The sequence below is a fragment of the Capra hircus genome, chromosome 18, assembly GCF_001704415.2.
Source record: "Capra hircus breed San Clemente chromosome 18, ASM170441v1, whole genome shotgun sequence".
Lineage (NCBI taxonomy): Eukaryota > Metazoa > Chordata > Mammalia > Artiodactyla > Bovidae > Capra > Capra hircus.
Genome location: NC_030825.1, coordinates 15862750 through 15887364, shown reverse-complemented (window position 1 = coordinate 15887364; position 24615 = coordinate 15862750). Strand labels below are relative to the sequence as shown.

Here is a 24615-nt window from a genome sequence, read left to right as displayed (position 1 = left end):
TGAATATTTAGTGTTGATTTCCTTTAGGATTGACTGGTTTGATCTCTTTGCAGTCTAAGGGACTCTCAAGAGTTTTCTCCAACACCACAGTTCAAAAGCATCAATTCTTTGGTGCTCAGCTTTCTTTATGGTCCAGCTCTCACATCTGTCAGAGCCAATATGTAAACCTGATAAGAGGCTGGGCGATTGCCATAATATGAGGAACACCTCATGTCAGTGACCGCCTGGTAGTGTGTTACTGTAACACAGGTGTCTTATATGAAAGTTGCTGAGAGTGGATCTTGAAAGTAGTCATCACAAGAAAATCTCTGACTTACTGTGTATGGTGACAAATGTTAATTGTGATCATCTCCCAGTACTTACAAACGTGAACCACTGTCTTGTATATCTGGCATTAATATGATGGACTTCAACAAAAAATTTTAAAAACAAAAAATGTAACCAAAAATTGTATTGATTTGAGCATAGATCAGATTGGAAAACAACTTGCATTATGATGTGAGAACTCTTTTAAGTTAATTCTTCCAATATTCTTTACTTGTCTTCTGGGCTCTGATGTGTTAAATGTGTCCACTTAATGTCTGTCTCAGCAAGGAGCCCTCACACACCTGATTCTGAGACAGTTCCAGAAACTGCAGTCAGGCCACGCTGTATCCACTCTGCTGGGCAGAGTAGGTTGCCCAGTGGCCTGGCTGCTCTGGTGGCCATGAGCTGCTGTGGGAGAACCTCTTCACCCCCAGGAGCCCCTTAGGGAGGCGTGAGGAGTAGCAGGGGTGGCTAAGGCCCCACTCCCAGGGCTCTCCCCGAGTGCTGTGTCTTAAGGACCAGGAGGTGTCGTCACCTGTGACAACTCATTTCTGTACATCAGAGCACTGTCCCATCGGCCTCCCCTTGCTGGGCTCCCATGAGCCCACTCCCTGGCAAGCCCTGGGAAGGCAGGCTGCACTTCCTCCACTACAATGAGGTGCCCCTCTTCACCCCACCTAACAGCCTATTCCTGGCTATGTGTCACCAGACACTGGCCGTTTTAATGGTAAAGTACAAAGGGGTGAGCTCGGCCATGTCCCAGTGAGGTCACAGAAGGGCCCCACCCTCCTAACTCCAGGCCGTCTTCAGGAATGAAACAGGATGGGGCAGAGGCAAGGTGTACCCTCAGGGCCCCTCCTTGGGTGGGCACCCGCACCTGCCCTGCCCCTGTGCTTCCTTGGGGCACTGGGCGTGGGGGCGGCCCCACGTGCTGCGCACAGAAAGGGAAGTAACAAGCAGCAGGTTGTCACAGGGGACTAGGGCCCTGAGTGCACCTCGTCCGTCTGTTCCCCCTGCCGCTGCTCAAGAGTCCTAGAAAAGGAAACTGGTTCCTGCACAGCTGACCTCTCACCCTGCAGACGTGGGATCCCTGATCCAGGACACCATCAGGGCAGAGCTGACCACGCAGCATAGGCTTCCCTCCCATCCCCCAGACATCTGCCAGGGGCCCACGTCCACACTGCAGGAGGTGGCCATTCCTTGCTCCTCCAGGCCCAGCGCCTGCCCCTGGCTGACCGCGGATCAGCGAGCCCAGGACAGGGCACCACAGAGGATAGGCAGCAAGGGGCTCAGAGGCCCTTCCTGTGCAGAGCTGGAGATATTCTGACCAGGTCTCAGGGGCCAGGAGGAGCCTCAAACTGTGAAACTGTCCAGATCCCTCGTGAGACAGGGCCACTCCATGCGCCCCTGTGATGAGCACAGGTGAGCTTCCCACACGAGGACAACCCACAAACACAGATGAACCACCCATTTCGGCAGAGCCATTTATTCCTCCAGGCAAGGAAGTCAATAAATAGATCTTGAGGGGTCTTGACCAGCGAGGGCTGAGAGGTGAGGACTGCATGCCCAGCCCCCCCGGCCAGCACCAGAACAGGGGTGGGGGTGGGGGCGCTACCGGGGCCAGGATGGTTCCTCCCCAAGCAGGGGCAGCTGCTAAGCCCCCTCCTCCTCCCCCGAGTCCTGCTTCTCTCTCTGGGCATCGCTCCACTTCTGCGGTGCAATCCTTTTCTTGGGCCCGTGGGGCGGTGGGCCGATGAGGGCCTCGATGTCCTCGTAGTTGATCACTTCCTTTTCCAGCAGGGCACTCGCCAGCTGGAGGAACAAGAGGGCAGTGTGAGCGGCAGATAGGGGCCCAGACAAGAGCCCTTTGAGAGCAGAGCGCGGAAGGGGGAGGGCCCAGCCTCCCAGACCTGCCACTTCCCAGGGACACAGCACAGGCGGGCAGCCCACGCAAAGAATCGCTCCCTGTCTCCACCTTAGAGACAAGCCCAGCTGCCAGCCTCATTAACTTTTCTACTTCCCTTCCCAGTCTGTTTATTTTGGGCAACTTGGATTTCTTCTGCAAACGTGTGTGAGTGTCAGCATGGGGGGGGCAGTGGAGGTGATGTGCAGGATATACCCCCCAGTGACAGGTTCCCGTCACCCCCACACTGGCTGCTCTGACAGCTGGCCCTTGGACAACACGGGCTTGAACTGCAAGGCTCTGCTCGCACTTGGGAGTTTTTTCAATGAACCTGACTGCAGGACTGGGGACCTACAAGCCACAGATGCAGAATCGTGGGCAGGGAGGGCCGACCCTGAAGGTGGCGCCCAGGGTAAGTTGTGTGGCACTCAGTCCTGGAACTCCAGGACAGTGTGGGCAGGTCACAGCAGCAGCACAGACTTGGCTCCCAAGACAGGGTCCCAGCAGGTTCTGCACTACCCACGGCTCCACGCAGGCAGGTGTTGCTGGTCTGAGGACCTGACACCAGTCCCCACAATGTTGCCTGAAAGAAATAGCTGACCATCCACCAGGAGCCGCCCCTTCACTAGGTCCAGAGACACTGCCTCTGGGGTCACTCCAGACCTGACACCTAGCATCACTGTGAGGACATCACACAGCCCAACCGGGGATGTTCCCCACATACTAGACCAGCCCTCATGCTCTGCTGTCTGCAATAGGAGGGGGACTATCCCAGCCAAGAGGGCCTGGCAGACGTGAGCACCGAGAACAGAAGGTGACCCGGGTGAAGTGTGGGCGTGGTGGTCACCGGGTTGTGGAAAACAAGCCTGACTGATGGGGGGACTGTTCATGGGCTGAGGGCTCTGTGCCCTGTTTGCAGCTCCCTGTGCATCTAAAACTCTTCTGAGCTTTAACGTCTAGTGTAAATTTCTAGAAGTTTGAACTGAAAAGGGATTAAGCCACATCAACCAGACCCACTGCACACTGAAGCTGGTAATGGGCCCTGAGGGCTGGCAGTGTCCTCCTGTCTGCCCCGAAGGAACTGGCCCTGGCCTGACAGGTGCATGCAAGGCAGGGAAGATGCTGGATCCAGCTGAGCTGGATGGGGTCCGTTGGTCACATGGTTTTCTGAGATGGGCGAGTGGCTGCGTCAGTGTGAAGTGACAGCGGGCCCAGCTCCCGCAGGCCTGGGGCCAGGGACAGCAGAGGCTCACCGCGTGGAGCTTGTCCAGGTTGTCCCGAAGCACCTGTTCCGTATGCCTATAGGCAGTGGCCACCAGCAGCCTCGCTTCCTGCGAAGGGAGAAGATGTGTGATGGGTCAGGATGCTGCCACTGTGCACGGGGTCCCCTGTGGCCTGGCCCCGGCACTAAGGCACATGGAAGAAACACGAGTTCAGAACACGGCCTTTTGTGTCTTACAGGGGACAGGAGAGCATGGCGGCCAAGAGTCTCCTGCCCTCACCCCCACCCCAGGAACCCTCTGTGCAAGGGGCCGCCAGCTCCTGGAGCCTTGGACCTCGTTTCATCCTCCACACCCAAGGCTGCCTACGTGCCAGTGTGCCAGGCCACCAGAGCTGCCTGAGGGTGGTGACACTGCCTGGCCGTCTCCTCAGGCTGCAGAGGTCACAGGCACTGGCTCTGTCCCCGGAAGCATTTATTCACTGTCCCTGATGGCCCCGCAGCACCCACAGTTCCATCAGGAGCCAGTGGGTCCTCACCCAGAACCTCAGCTCCTGCGGGCGCGGGGCCAGCACACCACACCCTCCTCCCCACACACAGGGCTCAGGCTGGGAGGGACTAACGTGGTCCATCATCTGCTGGAGGCCCTGGCTGAATGGACGCCGTCCGATGGCCGTGACGCCCTCCTGGGCCTCGGGGAAGGAGACGGGCCCAATGCTGGGCGCCATCCCAAACTGCTTCACCATGGAGTAGGCGATGCGGGTGACCTTCCGCAGGTCGTCCTGTGCCCCTGGAGTGTGGGATCAGAAAAGGAGGTTCTTCCCTAGAACTGCAGGTCGGGGACCCCGCCAGCCCTGACAGCAGAGGCAGTACCCAGGGACCACTGTACCCGGACAGCAGAGGTGGGAACCCAGGGAACAACTGTGCCCTGTTGCTGGTCCTTTAAACTTAAAAAAATTTTCTTTTCTGTAAAAAAACAACTCGGGGTTTCCCTGGTAGTCCAGTGATTGGGAATCCACCTGCCAATGTAGGAGGCACAGGTTCAATCCCAGGTCCAGGAAGATCCCACATGCTGAGGACTAAGCCATGGGCCACAACTACTGAAGCCTAAGTGCCCCGAGAGCCCATGCTCAGTGACAAGAAAAGCCACCACACTGAAAAACCTGCACGCCGCAACCAAGACCAATGTAGCCAAACACAGCCCCTAATGAAATTCAAGATGGCATGTGCATCCCACTACTTAGACCCCTCCACAGACTCCCCCTCCCTCGCGGAAGGGCTGAGGGCACCGAAGCAGCACGGGAGCTGCCGCTCACCGGAAGTGACCCTGTTGAAAGAGATGGACTCGGATGCGCGGCCGCCCAGGGCCATGCACATGCGCTCAAATAGCTGCTCCCTGGTGAAGAGGTGCTGGTCTCTCGGGAGCATCTGAGCAAAGCCCAGGGCTGCGTTGGTCCGAGGAGTGATGGACACCTGCACAATGAGGTGGTCTGTTAGCCGGCAGGACCCAGGCTTCAGAGACGAGGGGGCACAAGATAGTCTTTGCTCAGAGGGTTCGAAGCAAGGAAGCCAATCTGAGGCCCCCATGTTTATAACAGCATTTGCAGAGAAGGGCGTGAGGACCTCACACACGACCATATGTCCATGAAGGAAAGAACAGTGACGAGGAGAGGTGAGCCCACGCGATGAGGCCGGCCCTGAGCAGGCACAGGTCTGAGGGTCACAGCCGCGGAGGCCACCCCGAGGCTCCGAGGAGTGCACGTCACCATGCTGGCTGGCAGGGACTGGGTGCGGGAGAGCACCTTCTCAGCACAACTCATCTACCTGGCCCTCAGGCACCAGATGAATGTCCTACATTCACTTTCTTGAGATACTGCATGAAGACACTGATCTTAATTACTGGCTCTTCTCACACGTACTCGGGTCTCAGTCATAGCCCTCTGCAGAGGACACGACGGACCGGCCTGAGCAGCGGGGCACCATCCAAGGCAGCCTGACAGCAACACTCGGCTGTAGCCAACGCCCCTGGGAGACACCCGTACCCAGCTTGTAGCTGTTGGCACGGCCCTCTGTCTGGAGGTCAGGGAACAAGGAGTGAGGGGGGACAGGTCCAAGTGGAGGGCAGTTACAATCCTCAACACGGGGCACCCACGTCCCCAACATGGGCACTGTCCCCGGTGGTCACTCAGGGACCCCCGGTCAGAATGTTACCACCAGGGGCGGCGGCATGGCCTCAGCCCTGCCACATACATAGTGTGTGCCGACCTCCCTTCTAAGTCAGCACATCTCAGAGCTGATGGTTCGCCTGGCAGTTCTTATTTCCACAATCTACCATGCAGATAAGGAGGGAGACTGCAGGTCATCATGTGGCTTTCCCACGGTCACCCACCCCTGCCCCTCCAGGCACAAAACGTGGGCTTTCCAAAGTGAGCCCAACTGGGCAGCCAGGCCAGGGCTGCCCACACACACCTTCATCACAGCCTCCGTGTGCTCCAGCAGCCAGCCCACCAGGGCGTGGCCCGACTCGTGGAAAGCAACCACCTTCTGCTCTTCCTTGGAAAGGACTTTGCTCTTCTTGGCAGTCCCTGAAAGAAGATCAGAAAGGTGAGCTCAGGCACCCCAAGTACATGGCAGGCACATTCCTGAGGTGCCAACGCAAAGCTGCCACCGGATACTCAGCTTCTGTGTCCCCAGCCCAGCTACCCATCCTCTCCCCGGCTGCTCGGACTGTGAGGATGCCACAGGAGCCTCGCTCGGCGCACTGAACCCACCGCTCAAAACTCCGCAGACCGCAGCCCCTTCAACATGGCCCTCGCTGGGCTGCCGGGCCGGCAGCATGACCTAGTAGGGCAGCTGAAGCCTGCGACTGTCCAGTCCTCTTACCTGAGTCGCTGACCCTTCACCTCATCATCTTTCATTACATCCTCTGCTCAGGTCACTGCTGAGGCCTCACCCACTGTCCACTCATTGTTACCCCTGGGTAAGCCCTGGGTTTGGGGGTGCAACCGGGCCCACCTACGCCGCCAGCTTCGAGAGGCCACGTCTTACGTGCTGGCTGTGGCAGTCGGGCTGTCCCTCAGACCCCGGCAGCTGCCACGCGGGAGCACCCTGCTTGAGGCGCTGCACGCTCGGGCAGGATGCTAGGCGCTCTTCTCTAGTCTTTCCTGCTTAGAACACTTGCTGTAAGCAAAGCGGTTTCATGCAAAACAACCGGCTTATGTAAACCCTGATCTACAGTGAGGAACCTCAAGGCGAGCCCTTCTGTCCTCGCGCACTTGCTGTCCCCATTGCGGAGGGTCCTGTCCTAGGTCTGAAAGACTAAGGGGGACGGGCCATCTGAGCGAGGCGCTGCCTCCTCGGCGTCCTGCTCAAGTGCCTAGGTTGGAATTCCGTTTAAGGACAAGACACACCATGTCTGGTGTTGCCACAGGGGCTACGGGAGCCCTGGCCTGCTGTCCTCACAGAAGTCCACGCATTCCACATCCAGCAGCAGTGGGTAAGCACTGCCCAGACGCCGCCCTCCCCTTCCCCCCAACAGGGCACGGAGACCCTGGCATAAAAGGCCGCCTCCTCGACCTCAGGAGCAGCGGCTCCAACCCCTGCCCATGTGGACAGCGGCTGTCTGGGCACCGCCTATCAGCTGGTGGGCCAAGGACGCTGAGTTTGCGAGATCCTTCTACATTTCTGTTTCAAGAGCCCGCCTGTTCTTGGTCAACAGAGAGTATCTCAAACTAAGGAGAACAAGTCACACCTGACAGAAAAGCAGGAACAGGTGGCCTGTCTTCCCTCTTGGGCAATAATGCCATCACACAATGTCTAGGCCTGCCCCCTCCTGCCGCCCCCCAAGACAAGTCCACGTACCGGCCACGACGCGCTCCACGGCATAGTCCAGGTTGGACGTGTGTACAGCTGTGTGCCCCTCCCGCGCCGCGTGCAACGCAGCCTCATTACAGATGTTGGCAATGTCAGCGCCTGTCAGCACAGGGGTGGGGGGTGTTAGTAGATGCAGAGGTATAGGGACGGGAGGGGAGCCACCCTGTCCCCCTCGAGCTGCCCCACAGCTGTGCAAGCAGCCTCTCTGGACCCTCTCTTTCCTTCTCCCCACTGTTTCACACACACACACTGAGGAATGAGAAAGGTTCTTGACACCCATGAGGTTGTAGTTCAGGGTGTTAAAGGTCCAAAGGGAAGAAACTTACATCATGATAACAGGGGTTTACACCATGATAACAGGGGTTTACACCATGATAACAGGGGTTTTTATTTATATCACCCTGTGAAATGAGAACCGTACAGAAAAATCTAGATTTGTGATAACATGGAGAAGGTGGCGGGGAGGGACACGGCCTCTCAGGGTTGCCTCTGGTGGGGAGCAGTGGGAGGGAGCAAGGCCGGGTCAGCCCTGGGGCACAGGACAGAACCTTGGGGAGGAGTCCCTCTACCTCTGCCTGCTGGGCGCACACCACTCCCACCCCAGCTGTGCTGGCCGAGGAGCCCAGAGCATGGCTGGAAAGTTCCCGGGGAGGCCCACCCCCGTTGACCCCAGACTAGGACCAGTGCCCCTACAGCCCTACCACTGAAGCCAGGTGTCAGCTCCGCCAGCCGCTGGGAGTAAAAGCTGCTGGCCCGCGTCAGCTTCAGGCTCTTCAGGTGCTGCTCAAAGATCTCCTTCCTTTCCTAAAGGACAGGGGGCAAAGGCCACAGGTCAAAGGCCATGGGACAAAGGCCACGGTGCTGGCTCCCCACCTGCTGATCAGGAGCCACTGGCTCAGCTTCTACTCTCAGAAACCAACTCAAGAGCTGCAGACGATACCTCCACGCGTGTCTCCACGGAAACACTAACCTGCCAGCCACCTGCTACGCTCACCCTCCAGACCCTTCCCCGCTCCTGCGGGGTCTCCTGCTCCCTCGGGAGCCATCAGGAAGGCCCGACACCCTCAGAGGTGGGCATCCAAGTTGAGGCCTGAGGCGGCAGGGCCAAGAGGTCCCAGGGCTCACAGCCGTCCACCCCGGCAGGGCCACTGTGCAGCTCACTCTCCAAAGCCACCAGCACATGGCTCTGCACCAGCGTGAGGCTCTGCAAAGGCTGTCCAAGAAACGCAGCCCAGACGTCTCATCATAAAGGTCAGTGAGGGTCAAAACCAGAAGGGCAGGGAGCCTGGATGAATTAGCCGGGTCGTACTGACCTGCAGAGTGGGAAGGTCGATGAAAACGTGCCTGTCCAGTCGGCCCGGCCTCAGCAGAGCATTGTCCAAAATGTCAGCTCGGTTGGTGGCCGCCAGGACGATGACGTGGTCGGTGGTACCCATTCCTGGAGGGACAGACAGCGGCCGTGAAGGTGAGTACCCCAACCGGGCAGCTTCCCCACAGATCGCCAGGACAGCGGCACCACCAGAAAAAGCGAGTACCACCCAGTGTGCAGGAGGCACCAGTTTCACTGCCAGACAAGCCAAGTCTCACAGGGAAATGAGAGGCTTGCTGGAGGCCAGGGCCCTGGACAGACCGGACTCCACTCCCTGGGCCACCTGGGGACGGAGGGGCACCCCCACAGCTTGTCTCAGACTCCTGCCTGGGCTGCCCCTTAGGGCTCCCCAAATGCCTGCCCGCCATGGGCTGGGGCTATGAACACAGAACCATATTATGTAACAGTGAAAAGACACTGAAAAAGGCAGAAACAAAGGGTACAGGAGAAAACAGCAGCCATGCCAGGGGCTTGCGGAGGGCGCTCCCGCAGAACGGCCTGTCAGCAAGCCGCCACAGGGCTAGTTTAGGGACTCACACAGCGTGGACACTCAACGAGGGGGCAACACCACAGACGTCCCCACGCTGAGCGCTGACTCCCGTGGAGGGCCCACACTGCAGGTGCAGGCCATGTGCTGACCCCCAGCAGCTGGGCACGTACCTCTCAGCACCACCATGGAAACCTCACTGTGCCAGCCCCTCACAACTACTCATCCATCTGTTCTCCAGAATTCTGTCATTTGCACAATCTCATATACATTGGATCAGATGATTTATAGCCTCTGAGGCTGGCCCTTCTCTCTCGGCATAAATCCCGAGGTCCAGTCAGGCAGACAACATCCGGTGTCTGCACTGCGGCCGGGTAAGCACACACAGAGCTCAGCCAGGCACCCACTGGAGGTCGCACAGGCTCTTTCCAGGGTGTTCAGCTATTGCAAGGGAACACTGCAGCACCGTGTTCTGTGGACACTGGATCAGCGTGCAGATCAGGCGTGCTCAGTCGGTTCAGAGCAGGCCCGAGAGGCTGCATGCTGTCCACCCCCACTGCAGGAGGTCAGGTTTGCTTCACGGACGCCTTTTCACAGCTGCTTCACTCACTTGAGGGCCCGGGTTCACACAGGGGTCTGGGATCCAGTCTCCTCCTCCTCACCACGTCTGCTGTTGCCACTACCTTGATCAAAGACTGAGTGCACAGCTAAGTGAGAAGGGACGCGAGTGTGAGGATGGAGTCACGACCCAGCCGCTAGGGAGCCGAGAACAGGCTCTGCCGAGGCACCGGCTGCGCTCGCGGGGAGGTGAAGGCTCAGCTCAGGAGGACGGTGCTTCAGCAAGATGTGCTGGAGCCGCCGGCATCCACACAGAGTGAGCCAGGACCAAGCGGCACGCCTGCTACAGATTTAGTCACCACGGGTCACAGGCTAATGTTTTTCTACATTAGGCCGTGGGAGGGCTACCTGTGGCTCCCTTTGTTTGCTTTCTATTTTCCTATTGAAGTGTATGTTATTTACAGTGTTCACGTACACAACACAGTGGCTCCACTATGTTTGTGTATACGTACCTATTGATGTACATTCTCGCAGATTTTCCTCCATCACAGGTCATTACGAGGTACTGACTATAGGTCCTTGCTGGTTAGATACTTGGACCTTTCCACGAACTTGGGCAGAATCAAGAACATGGGGGTGTGGACAGAAATGTCCACCATGGGGCATTGAGCTCGAAGGCCTCTCTATGCCCATCAGGCTGTGAGAGGGGTGGCAGGTGCCCAGCCTCCGCCTGTGTGGTGGGCTTCCTCCAGCGCTGGCTTCCCACGGCCAGCACCCACTCCTCCCCGAGGGGTGACAAAGGCTCCTCAGTTGCCCCTGCAGGCGGAAGAGGCTCAGCTGTCTCTGTGCACAAAGGCCCCTTCGCAGCAGCCCAGCCTTGCCAGGGCTTCTGGGGGGTGTCTGGGGAGGGAGCAGGGGCTCCCACGGCTGCAGCAGAGCTGGCAGAAGTCACCCCCCTCCGAGCAGCACAGAGGAGCAGAGAAGGCGCCAGCTGGGAATGCTTCCTGGGGGTGCACGACACCTGGAGGATTGGTCTCTGGCTTCAAGTGCAAACAACAACAGGAGCAGGGGTGGGGGGATTGTTGCACTAGGGCCACAAGGGAACACCCCCGTCACCCACACAAGGTCACGACTAGGCTCAAGGCTATGCTTTAGCCTGACGACATGTCAGGAAACCCCTGCTCCGAGAGGAGGGGGGCGGGAGTGGGGCACCCCACCATGTCCCTGCACAGCCCCCACGACAGTGACTTCAAGATGCTCTGCCCGTGTCCCACAGGAGCACCACGTTGCCCATCTTTCTAAAGAGAGCCAGAGGTCACAGTCCTGTCTGCACTTCTGACAGCAGACTCATCACATCCTATGATGGGATATCTGGGGAGCAGGAGTCTAACTTGCATACGAATAGACGGCACACTCAGGATCCAGCCGCTCACAGCCCAGCACACAGGGAGGGGCCAGTCAGAGCCGAGGGTGAGGCGGGAGGCAGACCCCACTGGGGACCCCATCTCCAAGGAGCGTCTCATACAGCCACGTGTCAGGTCCACAGCTCTTGGGCACGTCCTCCCCAGGAAGATGGCTCCTCAGACCTTGACCACAGGGCAGAGACCCTGAACTGTTCTGACTGACACACCCAGATAAAGAGAGGGGCACGGGTCCGCAGGGGCAACCTCAGACGCAAATGGTCCTCAGGCCCTGACGAGGCTGCCCTTTCCTCGGCCTTGTGAGAAATGACTTTCATTTTGAACCTGCGGGGCTTTCACATGATGAAACACTCCCACGCATCAGTCCCTGACCTGCCCAGCTGCAGGCCCAAGTCCCGGCACCAAGGTCAGGGGGCGTGGGGGCCGAGGCCAGCTGCATGGCTCTTGCCAACACCCGGGCCAGACCCCACTCTGAGGATGTCCTTTCCCAGGCCTGGCCTGGAGGAAGTGTCACAGCCACAAGGGCAAGGAGGGGGAGTCAGGCCCAGGCTGGAGAAGACTAAGGAGATAAGACACTTAGGCAACATGAGCCTGCCCTGGGCCCTGCAGAAAGGCACATCTGCCTGACGCCCACGTCACGCCTCTTCCATGTCGGCCCTCAGGCTGCGGGGGGGGGTGGGGGGGAAGGACACTTATAGGAGTTCTGACTGCTTCTGCAGTGTTTTTCAAGTCTGAGACTCTGAACATAAGAGGCCAATAAAGTTTCACCTTTAGCCATATACAACCAAAGTCCATTGCCCCACACACTGGTCACCAGATCCACCATCCCAAACACTAAGAACACTTTAAAGAGGAAAATAAATACACCAATAAATGGTTCTCTTAGGACCAAAACTACTTTAAGAAAAAAGCATCTTTCTCATCTACAAGACCTAGAACAGAACTAGAATTCTGATTAAAGAAAACTTACAGATGGGTCCTGCACAGCTGGGGCATGGGGAAGGGAGACTGTGGAGCTAATGTTTAACGGGGACAGTTTGCGTTTGGGAAGGTAAGAAAGTTCTGGAGATGGATTGTGGTGATGGTTATACAACAGTGGGAACGTACTTACAGCTGTTAAACTCTGCACTTAAAAATGGTTAAAATGGCTTACTTTTATGGTTTGTATATTTTACTATAAACACCACAAACACATAATGTCTACACATACACCCCCCAAAGAGGATCTTACAGGAGTAGCTCAAAAGAAAACTCTATTAAAAAACTGTGTGGCAGCCAGTTCCAGAGGTCATCTCAAGGACAGGTGACACAGCGTCCCTGGCAGTGTACCTAAGGCACCCTCTGTGCCCACGCTGGGCAGAGACTCTTGTCAGCATGACCCCTGGCCCCCTCTGAGACTGACGACCACTGTCATGACCTGACCCCACATGATATTCCCAGCTTTTCTTCCTTGTTTCACTACTGCCCTGACTTTGGGAAATTGAAAGCTATGTTTCTGGTTACCTCCTGCTGGAGAAGGGTTCCTGGTGCTGACAACCCCTCACTGTCCACGATCATCCCTGCCGATCCCGGCCCCATGGTGCTCACCGTCCATCTCCACCAGCAGCTGGTTGAGCGTCTGCTCCTCCTCTGTGTTGGAGAAACCGGACACGGCGGTGGAACGCTTCTTGCCCACGGCGTCGATCTCGTCGATGTACACGATGCAGGGGGCCCGGGCCCGGGCTTCCTTGAAGAGGCTCCGCACACGGGCGGCACCGAGGCCTGAGGACACAGAGGACAGGGAAGTGGGCAGGTCATGGGCACGAGCCCTGCTCTCAGGGAAAGCCCAGTAGGTGGCCTCTGGTGCACATGGGCTGGCCCATTCCCTCCTGGACTCCCCAGGACGTCAGCAGCTGCTCCTTCCATGCCTGTGACTCCCAGACACAGGTCTCATGTTTCCACCTTCACCCCCACAGCCCCCGACATGCAGCCAGGTGGGCCCACCTCCAATGACCTCCACGAACTCTGGGCCAGCCATCGCCAGGAAGGGCACCTGGGCCTCTGTGGCCACTGCTTTGGCCAGCAGCGTCTTCCCGCAGCCAGGGGGGCCGAGCAGCAGTGCGCCCTTCGGGACCTTGGCGCCAAGCTGAAGGAAGCGCTCCGGGCTCTAGGAGAGCAGCAGAATGCAGGCTGATCTCTGGGCTCCGGAGAACGATCCAGACACAACCCTCGGAAGGCTTGGGTCCTGAACTGGTCCCATCCACACGGCTCAGGGAGAACAGAGTGCTCCGCCATGACAGGTGACGGGCCGCGCAGGGCACCATTGGTCCGGGCTGAGCAGGGGATGCACCAGGGGCGCAGCATCAGGCCGGGCAGTCCCCCCACCCACCATGCCCTGCGTGCTCACCTTCAGATAATCCACGAACTCCTTGACCTCCAGCTTGGCCTCATGCATTCCTGCCACATCTTTGAAGCTGACTCCTTTTCCCATCTTGCCATCCACAATTGTGAAACGAGCCATTTTCAGCTGATTCTGGGCAGAAAGATAGAGGGCAGAGCCCTATGCAGCCCAGTGGGGCAGGGCGGAGGAGCCTGGGGGCCGGTTCACCTGCATGTCCTCCCACCCCTCCACTCGCTCAGACGGCAGGGAAGGGCACAGTCCAGACACATGAAGGCGTTGATAGTTAGAGGCTGCCTGGCACTGAGCAATCTGCCCTAAAGGAAAATGCTTCCCACATTAACCAGGTGATTTAACAGTCTGTGTGGGAGTGTTCTTATTTCTCTATGTGACTTTCCCCATTAGTCTCTGACTCCTCTTACTGATTTATATAAAAGTTACCTAAAGACACTCAATTCTGCAAATGTTGGTAAAAACGTCACCTCGTCAATTTTTGGCAAGCAATCTGGCTGGACAGATAAGCTCTCAGTGAGCAGCTCACCTCAGCCAGAATCTCCTTCAGCTCTCAAAAGAGGCAGAGTGTGGAATTCGTCACAGCATTATTTAAGTACAACAAAAAAACAGTCCAGAATGTGCAAGAATTATCACACTGTTTGAGCCAGGCATACTGCACCCCAGGAGACACCACGCTGCCCAGTGCGGATGCAAGTCCAGAGCTCCCAAGGGCCCATTCAGGGGGAGACGGGCACTCTATCCCCGCCACCCCAGTTCCCAGGAGAGCCTCCTCTGTGGCCCTTTGCTGATGAGCCAGGTACGACTTGACAGGGAGGGCAAGTGCACACGGCACTGAACGCCACTGGACAGGAGAATACTTGTGGAGTGTATTCAGGTTTTTCTTTTGAAGACAACCTTCAAAGATGTCTCAGCTAGTACATGAAACCCCCGAAAGTCAAGCCTGGCTAAGAGGGAAGTGCAGAGCGCACTGTAGTATGGATCCCCTTGGGTTCAGCCCCTCCCACATCACGAAAGGGGCCTTGGCTAGAGCTGGGGAGCCAAGCCCCCGTGTCAGTCAAACAGGAGGAAAGAGGAGCTGCCAGACGACATCCAGATCGGCCTTTGACAGGCTAGCGTCCACCGCGCACCCATCCTGCCATTTACGGGAGAGGGTTCAGCCCACAGACAAAATCCCAAAGGCACAAGTTCAGGGGAACAATCTGCACAACTTACAAAGGCACTGAATCCGCCTTCCCGTCCTGTCATCCCAGCCAGACGGAAGACATACCACAGGATGGCCAGGCCCACGGCTGTCATCCCCAGGGCGTAGAGAGCACTGGCGGGAGAGACAGGCGGTCAGAGGCTCAGGCGCGGCTCTGGGCAGCCCCCAGACACGCCTCACCCAGGCTGGGCCCAGACCTCCCAGAAGGAAAAGGACTCCCTCGCTCTGAGACCAACCTGTGGAGCCAGCACTGAAAATGCATCTCCTCGTCCAGTTCTCACCACCTCCCTTCCTTCATATGTTGCCCAGGTCTGGGTACCGTGGTGCTGAGCAGACAGCACCAACCAGGCGTGAAGCCAGAACCACCCACTGTTCAGAGCCGGACAGCTCACGCCCACCAAGAGCAGCTCTTCACCGTCCATGCATTTTGCTTTCAAAAGTGGGCCATCACTTTGGGTCACTAAGCAAAATCAGCCTAACAGTACAAAGAGCAAACCCTGGAGCCTCACCCCCAGATGAAGAGGGGTGTGCCTCCACCATCTAGAACAAGCAGAGGTGCTGCCTGGGGGAGCTGCCCCCTGAGGAGCTGGAGCTGCGACAGACACACGGCACTTCGCAGATGCTGCCAGTCCCCATGAGGGGACACAGCCCTAGTATGCACACCACGGTCCCAGCGCCCAGCTACACACCCAGGCCCACCAAGTAACTGGCTCCCCCTCAGGAGGGTGCAGATCCTGCCACCCATAGGCCCTGCACGGAACCAACAGGTTCCCAGGGACATCTGCTTCTCCCTTCCCCACCTCACTTTCCTGTTTGCAGATGGCAGCAAACCCACCCTGCGCTAAACAAGAAGCACCACAGATTACTGGAGCAGTGACCAAGGAACTCCAGGCTCCGCCCCACACCAGCCACTCCCAGGCCTGCCTCCACCAGGGGCTCAGTTCACTGTGGGCACAGCCAGTGCGAGACTCTGCTTGGACTTTTCGTCTCTCACGTGACAAAGTGAAGCCTGGTTTAATTCAGAGGCCCCCAGAAAGGACCAACCTACTTTCCAAAGAATCCTGTCCGCTTGTAGGAAACTGGAATCCTGTCCTTGCCTTCAATATTCAGCTCATCCTCAGCTGCTCGAAGCTTCTCTTCAAATTTGTCGATGTTTGCCACCTGCATTCGGTACATCAATGCCAGCCGCTGGGGGCAGAGAGCAGAGGCATGTGAGAGTGACAAACAGGCCAGACAGCTGACCCCGAGGAGAGAACGGAGCCCCCGCCACACTGTGGACAGCTACAGGGTTTCAGAAGCAGATGCCTGCTGCTCAGCAACCTCCTCCACATCCAGAAAGCTTTTGTTTTCTCAAACACAATTACAATGAAATGTTCACTAACAGAAGGTTTTGAGCAAATGCAGGGCAGCACATGCAACTGAAACTCAGCACAGGGCTGGCACTCCACTGGAGGGCAAGGCAGACACTGGCAAGGAGCCTGAAGTGTGGGATCCAGACCCACAGTCACCCTCCAAAAGTTCACTGTTTGCCCGTCAGCTGGACCTGACAGTCAACTGAGGCGGCTCCTCGGTCCTCAGGGAGACAAGAGGCTAAGGAAGTGGGAGTGGGTGGCATTTCCGGGAGGCTAGCAGGAAGACCTCATCACTGCCACCCCGGCCCACAACAGTCATCTTTCCAGCAGCCACACTTTCCAGAGGAAACTGTCCACTCTGATTCTAAGCTCTCTAGTGTGAAGGTCTCATCACTGCCACCCCAGCCCACATCAATCATCTTTCCAGAAGCCATGCTTTCCAGAGGAAACTGTCCTCTCTGATTCTAAGATCTCTTGGAACTTAAACCGAGCAACCAGATCTCCCTCTGTTCTGAAGTCTCTTCAAAGTCTAGTGGGATGACCATCATTATGAGTGGTCAGGCTCCACTTCAGAGGTTAAAAGGCCAGGTCCTCACAGCAGGGTCCACCCAGCCAGGTTCCAGCACTGTCACAGGTACCTCTCCACTCCCTGACGCCAGATCCGCTACTGGGGTGAAGCCCAGGGACCTTTCTGCCTCTCCCCTGCCCGCACAGCAGAGGGCCACCTGTGGTGGGGAGGAGCAGGGTCCCTCTCCTCTGCCCCTTTTCTTTCCTTCTCCTTCCAAGGGCCAGTCCTTCCCAACCTGTCTCTCTGCCACCTGTTCCAGCCTGAGGGTTTACCACTTGGACAGCCCCGCCACCTCCCTCTTGCTGCTCACATGCCATGTGGACCCTAGACGTCACTGCGACCCTCCCGGCTTTTCCCAAGGACCACACGGCCTTGCCCCCTTCTCAAAGCCTCCAGGCTCCTCCTTAAATCAAGACACTCACGGCTCGCTCTAAGCAACCCCCGCTGGCGCGGCACTCACAGGCCGCCCGAACACCACGGCACCGGGGTGCAGGTACACCTCCACCACGTCGCTCTCGGGCACCACTTGCACCCGCTGCACCTCGCCCTTGGCCAGCATCTCGTGCACGAAGTCATTCCAGGAGATGTTGCCCCCGCTGGAGCCCAGCGCATTGAGCAGACTCATGATCACTGCGATGACAAACAGGGTGCGCAGCCGCTCTCGGTACATCTGGTCCTCGCGCTCCCGGCGCCTGCGCTCCTCTGCCAGGTGGGGAGCAGGCGTGAGAGGAGGGCGGAGCTCCATGCCCGGCCCCACGCCCCACCCCCGCGGCCCTCCCCACCCCACCCTACACCCTCAGGAGGGCTCTGCACCCTCTGTGTCATCCCGCTGCACTTAGCTGCTCAGTCTACACTTGGCCAATATTACAACAAAGTGACCAATTACAAGCTGTTCAAGGTCACTAACATTCCTGTTCACCGAGGTCCCATCTGCTTAGATAACATGAAACTAACATGAAGTAAAAAACCTCCTCAGAGTACTTCCCTGGCAGTCCTGTGGCTAAGACTGCCCCCTCAATGCAGGGGGTGCAGGTTCCATTCCACAGGTCCCTGGGGGAAGCCCCCCCTCCGCCCCCAAAATTAGACTGATATACCTTCGTCATCCTCAGGGCTCCTCCCCTTGGCTTTATCATTGTCCTTGGTCTTCTGCTTCCTCCTCGAAGTGTTAAAATAGTAAGTGCCTCCTACAAGAAATGGGGAAAGCGCTTAACAGCAACCAGACCTGCAATTACAGGGAGACATTCAAGACAAAGGGCTTCCCTGGTGGCTCAGACGGTAAATAATCTGCTTGCAATGCAGGAGACCTGGGTTCAATCCCTGGGTTAGAAAGATCCTCTGGAGAAGGGAATGAGAGCGAAAGTGTTCAGCCACTCAGTCATGTCCAACTCTTTGTGACCCCATGGACTTAACTTTCCCGCATGGAGCCCGTCAGGCTCTTCTGTCCATGGGATTTCCGGGCAAGAATACTGGAGTGGGTTGTCATTCCCTTCTCCAGGGGATCTTCCCGACCCAGGGATCATACCTGGGCCTCCTGCATTGCAGGCAGAACTCTTTACCATGTGAGCCACAATGGAGAGCAGAAAGGATTGGGAACCCACTGCAGTATTCTTGACTGGGCAATTCCATGGACAGAGGAGCCTAGGGAGCTACAGTCCATAGGGTTGCAAAGAGTTGGACATGACTAAGCACTAACACACACACTCAGGAGAAGAGGACACTTCCAGACAACCAACAAAACATAAACTCTCGAGAATCTACCTGCACAGGATTTAGAAATTTGGATGATCGTTCTTGGTACAATATTTATCATCTCACTGTAGATGATAAACCACTTCAACTGAAGGTAAGTGTTTTTATAATTTAAAATAGCCAACGTGATGGAATAAAAGTTATGAACATAAACTTGAGAAAGTGTCATGGGTCTGCGGGAGAACCACCCTTCCCACACGCACAGTCGCCTTCAGTGAATTAAACAAATGAGCAGCACAAGCGCCTGTGGCACAGCAGCACCCACTCCACACACTGAGGCTCTCGCTTGTCCACAGCAGCGCTTAAAACGGGGGAGAGCGCCTCGGAAAGTCACTGGGCTGCACCTTCCTTCACAGATACTGACAAAAATCACAAATAAAACCGCCTCTGTGTCCACCAGACACCGGGCTGTTGGAGGGTGAGGGCTGTGCCACTGGGGGCACATGTGGGCTGCTGGGACGGGGTAGGCACAAGGCTGCTTGTCTGCAGCAGTGGAAGATTCTACTGTTTTCCTGTTCCAAATGAATAAAGCGGGGAGTAAAAGCATAGGTGTCAACCCTTACGGGCCTTTGACCTAAGATAAAGGAGACAGCAGGGGACTTCTGTGGTCCAGTGGTTAAGATTCCCCCTTTCAGTGCAAGGGCGCAGGTTTCATCCCTAGTCTGGAAACTAAGCTCCCACACGCTACAGGGTACAGCCAAAAGGTTTTAGAAAGAGAGCGAGAGAGACAGCAGGGTATCACAAGATGTCATGAAACGGTGCAACTCTAGTGTAAAATCAAGTTATGTTTACTTAATTTCTGCACATAAACCACACAGTTTGTAACTTTTTACCATTGCTGGAGCTCACTACAGAACATGAAAATGTTAGCTGCTCAGTCACGTCCGACTCTTTGTGACCCCATGACTGGAGCCCGCCAGGCTCCTCTGCCGATGGAATCTCCAGGCAAGAATGCTGGAGTGGGTAGCCATTCCCTTCTTCAGGGATATACCCAACCTAGGGATCGAACCCATATTCTCTTGCATTGCAGGCAGATTCTTTACTATCTGAGCCACCAGGGAACGTGGAAAACCTCTGTCAAGCAGCCCTTACTAAGCTTGTAGCTCCTTAGTAAGCATTACTGGAGCTGAAGAAACCTCTGTCAAGCAGCCCTTACTAAGCTTGTAGCTCCTTAGTAAGCATTACTGGATCTGGCTACAGAACATGAGAAACCTTTGACAAGCAGCCCAATAATGGCCAGAATTTTTTAAAAAGAAGAGACAACTCAAAATAAGCAAAAATGGCCTGTTCTGACCTTAGACAAATTTCCTTCTCAAAAACTTCACTTCAGAGCATCTGAGGGCTCACACTGGGTAGCAGCTAAAGGGCCTCTTAGTGATTTCGTTTTTTCTGACAATGTCAAACAAGCAGTCCTCTGAATTTATTCACAAATGCCACACGTTCTGCCTGTCACTTCTGTCTTTTCAAAGATACAAACCTAGAAGTTTCCAGAGCCCGACTGGATTCTGTACAATGTGCTGTTTCACCAACAATCTGCTGATTCCTTCAAAGGTAGGGGTTAGCAGTCGCAACTGGAAACTCTGAAGAGAAAAGAAGGTCACAGAGCCTCAATCACACGGACGCCACAGCACAGCTGGCAGTGCAAACTCACCCCTGATACAAAATTTTTCCTAAAAGCGCCAAGATTCATTTATGTAATATTTACACTGCGCTGAAATATGAACCAACAATCTGACCATTATTTCAAAGTTTTCCCATAACATCAAAAGAAAAAAAAAGTTCCAAATGTCAACAGCAAGAAAGCAAGTCAAAGAAACGCTGAAATGGAGGTGCGGAACACTGGCTGCTATTCTGTGCCCCAGGACTCCTGCAGGACACAAGCAGCAAAGGCTTCACTGGCTGTCCAGAACTTTTGCTCCCAACATCTCCAGACCACCGTTTCTTGTGGAACATTTCCATGAAGTCCAGTTTCCCACTTGAGTGTATTTTATGTTATGGTCAATGGTCCAACCTAATTTTTTCTATCTCAGTGGTAGCAATTTCTCCATTTTTATTGACTTATTTATTTTAAGGGCTTCCCTGGTGGCTCAGATGGCAAAGAGTCTGGCCACAATTCAGGAGACCAGGGTTTGATTGCTGGCTCAGGAAGATTTCCAGGAGAAGGGAATGGCTACCCATTCCAGTATTCTTGCCTACAGAATTCCAGGGGCAGAGGAGTCTAGCGGACCATAGTCCATGAGGTCCCAAAGACTGGGACATGACTGAGTGACTAACACACTTAATATACATACATTTAAGTTCTTTCCCTTAGTTCATCCCTGGTTGGCTGCTATTATGAAGAAAAGTAACTCCTTACCAAAGGAGTATGCTACATATAATTTCCTTTTAGCAACAGGTTAAAAATTCCTAGTACATACAATTATTATCCAGTTTAATTACTACTACTATACTTGGTTCAGTGATGGCCAGGAGGCATATAAGGGAGAACCACAGAGAGGTAGACTGGGCACTATAAACGTGGAACAGTGTGTCAGGCACAGCACACACAAAAGTCATTCTTCAAAGTCAACCCTAAACGCTGTTTGTTTAAACCAGATTATGTTATTACTGTTCTAGTTGTTAGTGAGATAATCTGTTACGTATCCACCAAGTATGTGTGAATTGCCTACTTCAGTCCTTATTTATTTTCACAGAATAATCAAGTCTGACTAAAATTAATGAATTATGATTTTCCTTCTCAATAGAACTTAAAACAAAAACAAGTGTAATCTAACCTTTCAGTTCAGTTCAGTCGCTCACTCGTATCCGACTCTGCCACACCATGGACTGCAGCACGCCAGGCCTCCCTGTCCATCACCAACTCCCAAAGTTAACTCAAACTCATGTCCATTGAGTCAGTGATGCCATCCAACCATTTCATTCTCTGTCATCCCCTTCTCTTCCTGCCTGCAGTCTTGCCCAGCATCAGGGTCTTTTCCAATGAGTCAGTTCTTTGTATCAGGTGGCCCAAGTATTGGAGTTCAGCTTCAGCATCAGTCCTTCCAATGAATATCAGGACTGATTCCTTTTAGGATGGACTGGTTGGATCCCCTTGCAGTCCAAGGGACTCTCAAGAGTCTTCTCCAACACCACAGTTCAAAAGCATCAATTCTTCCACACTCAGCTTTCTTTATAATCCAACTCTCACATCCAAACATCACTACTGGAAAAACCATACCCTTGATTAGATGGACCTTTGTTGGCAAAGTAATGTCTCTGCTTTTTAAAATGCTGTCTAGGTTGGTCATAACTTTTCTTCCAAAGAGTAAGCGTCTTTTAATTTCATGGCTGCAGTCATCATCTGCAGTGATTTTGGAGCCCCCCCCCCCAAAATAAAATCTGCCACTGTTTCCCCATCTATTGCCATGAAGTGATGGAACCGGATGCCATGATCTATAGTTGTCCTCAGACTCAGAAAGGGTGTAGAATAGGATTATGATATGAAATTGGTTCTCAACTTATGGTAAAATACAATAATACATTACAACCTAAAATGCGAGGGTTGGGGTCCTAAGAGAGGGCTACAAAAATCAGTGAAAAAAGCACTTAGGGTCTGTTTCCAGAGTGAAATGTTAACATTAACAGGGCCTGGAACACAGCCTTCACACAGAGGGTCAATGAACTTGTGTCCATAACATGTCAAGCTACACGATAAGAGTAAAATACAGTTACAGTGCTCACATGAAAAACCGCTCAGAGCAATTGGAAGGCACTAGAATTCATCCTGGAGTGATCTGATCTATACGACTGCAAATAATCCTCTGCTAGATATCAGTGAAACTCTTAGTCGATTCAATTTCAAAACACCAAGAGGACGGGCAAAAAATATCAATGTACGAAACAAGTGCTGTTGTTTAGTCGCTAAATCCTTGTGACTCTTTTGCGACCCCATGCGACCCCGTCAGGCTCTTCTGTCCATGGGATTTCCCAGGCAAGAATACTACAGTGGGTTGCCAGTTCCTTCTCCAGAGATCTTACCCACCCAGGGTACCATCCTGCATTGGCAGGCTGGTTCTTTACCACTGAGCCACCAGGGAAGAACGAAATAAATGCTAGAGAAGTCCAACTGTGCGGCCTCGCCCCCGGTTTCTCCCTCGGGCTGCCCGCCGGCCTCGCCGCCCGCCTCTCCTCCGGGTTGCAGGTAGGAGCTGCCTCTCGGAAGACGAAGCCGAAGCGGCGGCGAGCATCTTCCACATTACCATTCCAAACGCCGCTGTCGGAGGCCCGTACATTACCTGCAGGGCTCGGCCACCAGGCCCGACGAGGCCCATCGGAGGCCTGTGGACGACATATGGCCACCTCCACTTGGCCCCGGAGGAGCAGCCTGGGTTCCAGCCCGAGTAGGGGTACCGCAGCCTCCCCGGCCCCGGTCCCGGCCCCGGTCCCAGCCCCGGGCGGAGAGCGCGCAGCAGCAGCCACGCGGCCGCCATGTTGACCCGGAAGCCGCGCTTGCGCTATTGGGGAGGGAGGCGGGGGTCGGGGGGGGGGTGTCTCCGCGGGGCGCCTGCGCGGTCGGGCCTCTTCCAGTCAGGCCTGTCAAGCCTTGCTACTCCGCGATCGGGTTCCGTGACCTAGCGATCCGCTGCAACTCTAATCCCACTGGGATTCTTTGGCGGGTTTGAACTGCCACTTTGTACTGCGAGTACAAGCGCTGCGAGTAGAACTGCAGCCTGGTGGGCCCCGAGTGGGGGCATCAGACGCCGATCCAGGTCGCGGCTCCCGGGAGGACTTGGCCCAGCGGGTCCAGGGGCTGCGGAGGGAGCCCGGGAGCCGGAAGGGAGCAGACGTGCGTAGATGGTGGGGCTCGCCTGAGATCCTGACCCCGACTTCGGGCCCGAACCCTGACCCCCGACTCCAGCCTCAGATCCAGACTCTGAGTCCGACCCCCACCTAGACCCGGGCCCCTGACCCCTACCCTGCCGCAGTCTTGGCGCGAGGAGAATGCTGCGGAGGGGAGAGTTTCGCTCTCCCGGGCTCTAGCTGCAGAGCCTGCCCCGCTGGTGCCCCAAGGGCCCTGTATACCGAGAGGAAAAGGAAAGGGCTTAGGGTAAGAGCAAGGACTTCAGGGTAGCTGAGCCAGTTCCCGGGCGCGAGCGGCAGGCAGTCTTGTCCTACAGATGCTTAATTTTGAAGAGGTAACCGTCGCCTCCACTATTCTTTTCTCCTGAAGACAGGCCGACCCCCTCTGGAAGTCATGCCTAGCTCTGGAGACCAGGATCATGGCCTAGGAGACTGTAGTCCACTCACTCCATCCCTGGGAGAAGGGGAGGAGTCTGTGGTTTTATCCCCTGGCGGACCCCAGGCTCCCTTAGGTCTGGTGCTGGAGTGCTTAGAGTACTTAGCCCTGAGACTGCTGACTGTACGGTGACTTAAGTTTGTTTCTGTGTTTTTCTGTATTCCCCAAATTCCTAAGGTCATTAGGCAATAACCGTTCTTACTGAGTGCTAGCTGGGGCTTGGCTTTGTAGCAGGCATTCTTTTAATCCTCACAAATGTGAGAAGTAGATACTTTTACGTCTGTTTTACAGATAAGGAAACAGACTCGGCAATTTAAAGTGACTTCTCCGAGGTCACAGCTAAGAACTGATGCACAGAGTTTCAGAGCTGGTCTGACTGGTTTCAGGGCCTATGCTCTCCACCCTATGGCTTTGTGTGTTACAGCAGTAACATGTATGATGTAAAAGTCCTGAAGCTCAGAAGGTTTAGGGACATTGTTTTAAATGCAGAGTCTTGATTATTGGTCCTCAGCTCCAGCAGCCAGGTTCTTGTGTGTGGCGAGGGGCTGACCCTGACCTGCACATCTGGACTGCTTCCCTTTCTCACTTTCTCTTTTCACAGTCCATCCATCCTCCCTGGTTTCCTCCTTCACTGTTTTTCTTTCTCTGGTTAAATTGTCCCACCCACATTCTGCCGTCCACTCCCCCTAGACCAGTCCCGTGACCATGATCATGACCAGGCTTCCGAGAGTGGTTTCTTGCACCCTTGCACCCTATTGAAGCTTATGCAATGCTGCCCTGACAGGAAGTGACCCAGCCCCGCCCTACCCCGGTTCCCTCCTCACCCAGACCAGAGAATGCGTGACTCAGAGTCTCTAACAAATTTGAACGTGTTTGGGGATACTGTAAGATGCAGTCTCATTAACATTGCTTGAAATAAAAAGCGTTATTGGAATCTAAGCT

General features: G+C 55.2%; 1 protein-coding gene across 2 annotated transcripts; it reads right to left on the bottom strand.

Moving 5' to 3' along the window:
* On the bottom strand, positions 1777–22890 carry SPG7 (SPG7, paraplegin matrix AAA peptidase subunit). Of its 2 annotated transcripts, none has more exons than XM_018061889.1 (17): positions 22673–22890; positions 19876–19978; positions 17744–17833; positions 17110–17351; positions 15778–15917; positions 14741–14843; positions 13523–13648; positions 13120–13282; positions 12724–12897; positions 8615–8739; positions 8003–8105; positions 7290–7400; positions 5898–6013; positions 4745–4901; positions 3968–4218; positions 3463–3540; positions 1777–2118 (listed from the first exon to the last, which is right to left on the bottom strand). In XM_018061889.1, exons 1-17 carry the CDS (start codon positions 22865–22867, stop codon positions 1960–1962), a joined length of 2436 nt encoding a protein of 811 aa, XP_017917378.1. In that variant the 5' UTR covers positions 22868–22890; the 3' UTR covers positions 1777–1959. The 2 variants fall into 2 exon arrangements, with proteins under 2 accessions (XP_017917378.1, XP_017917379.1); XM_018061890.1 differs by having other exon boundaries at positions 4052–4218; positions 22673–22880.

Excerpts from the sequence above, each read along its gene's own strand:
- SPG7 (XM_018061889.1), bottom strand. The coding sequence starts at position 22,867 with ATGGCGGCCGCGTGGCTGCTGCTGCGCGCTCTCCGCCCGGGGCTGGGA. Across the intron at positions 19,979-22,672 it reads CTGGTGGCCGAGCCCTGCAG|AGTTTCCAGTTGCGACTGCT; the intron begins GTAATGTACGGG and ends TTTTCTCTTCAG. Across the intron at positions 12,898-13,119 it reads GTTCGTGGAGGTCATTGGAG|GCCTCGGTGCCGCCCGTGTG; the intron begins GTGGGCCCACCT and ends CTGTGTCCTCAG.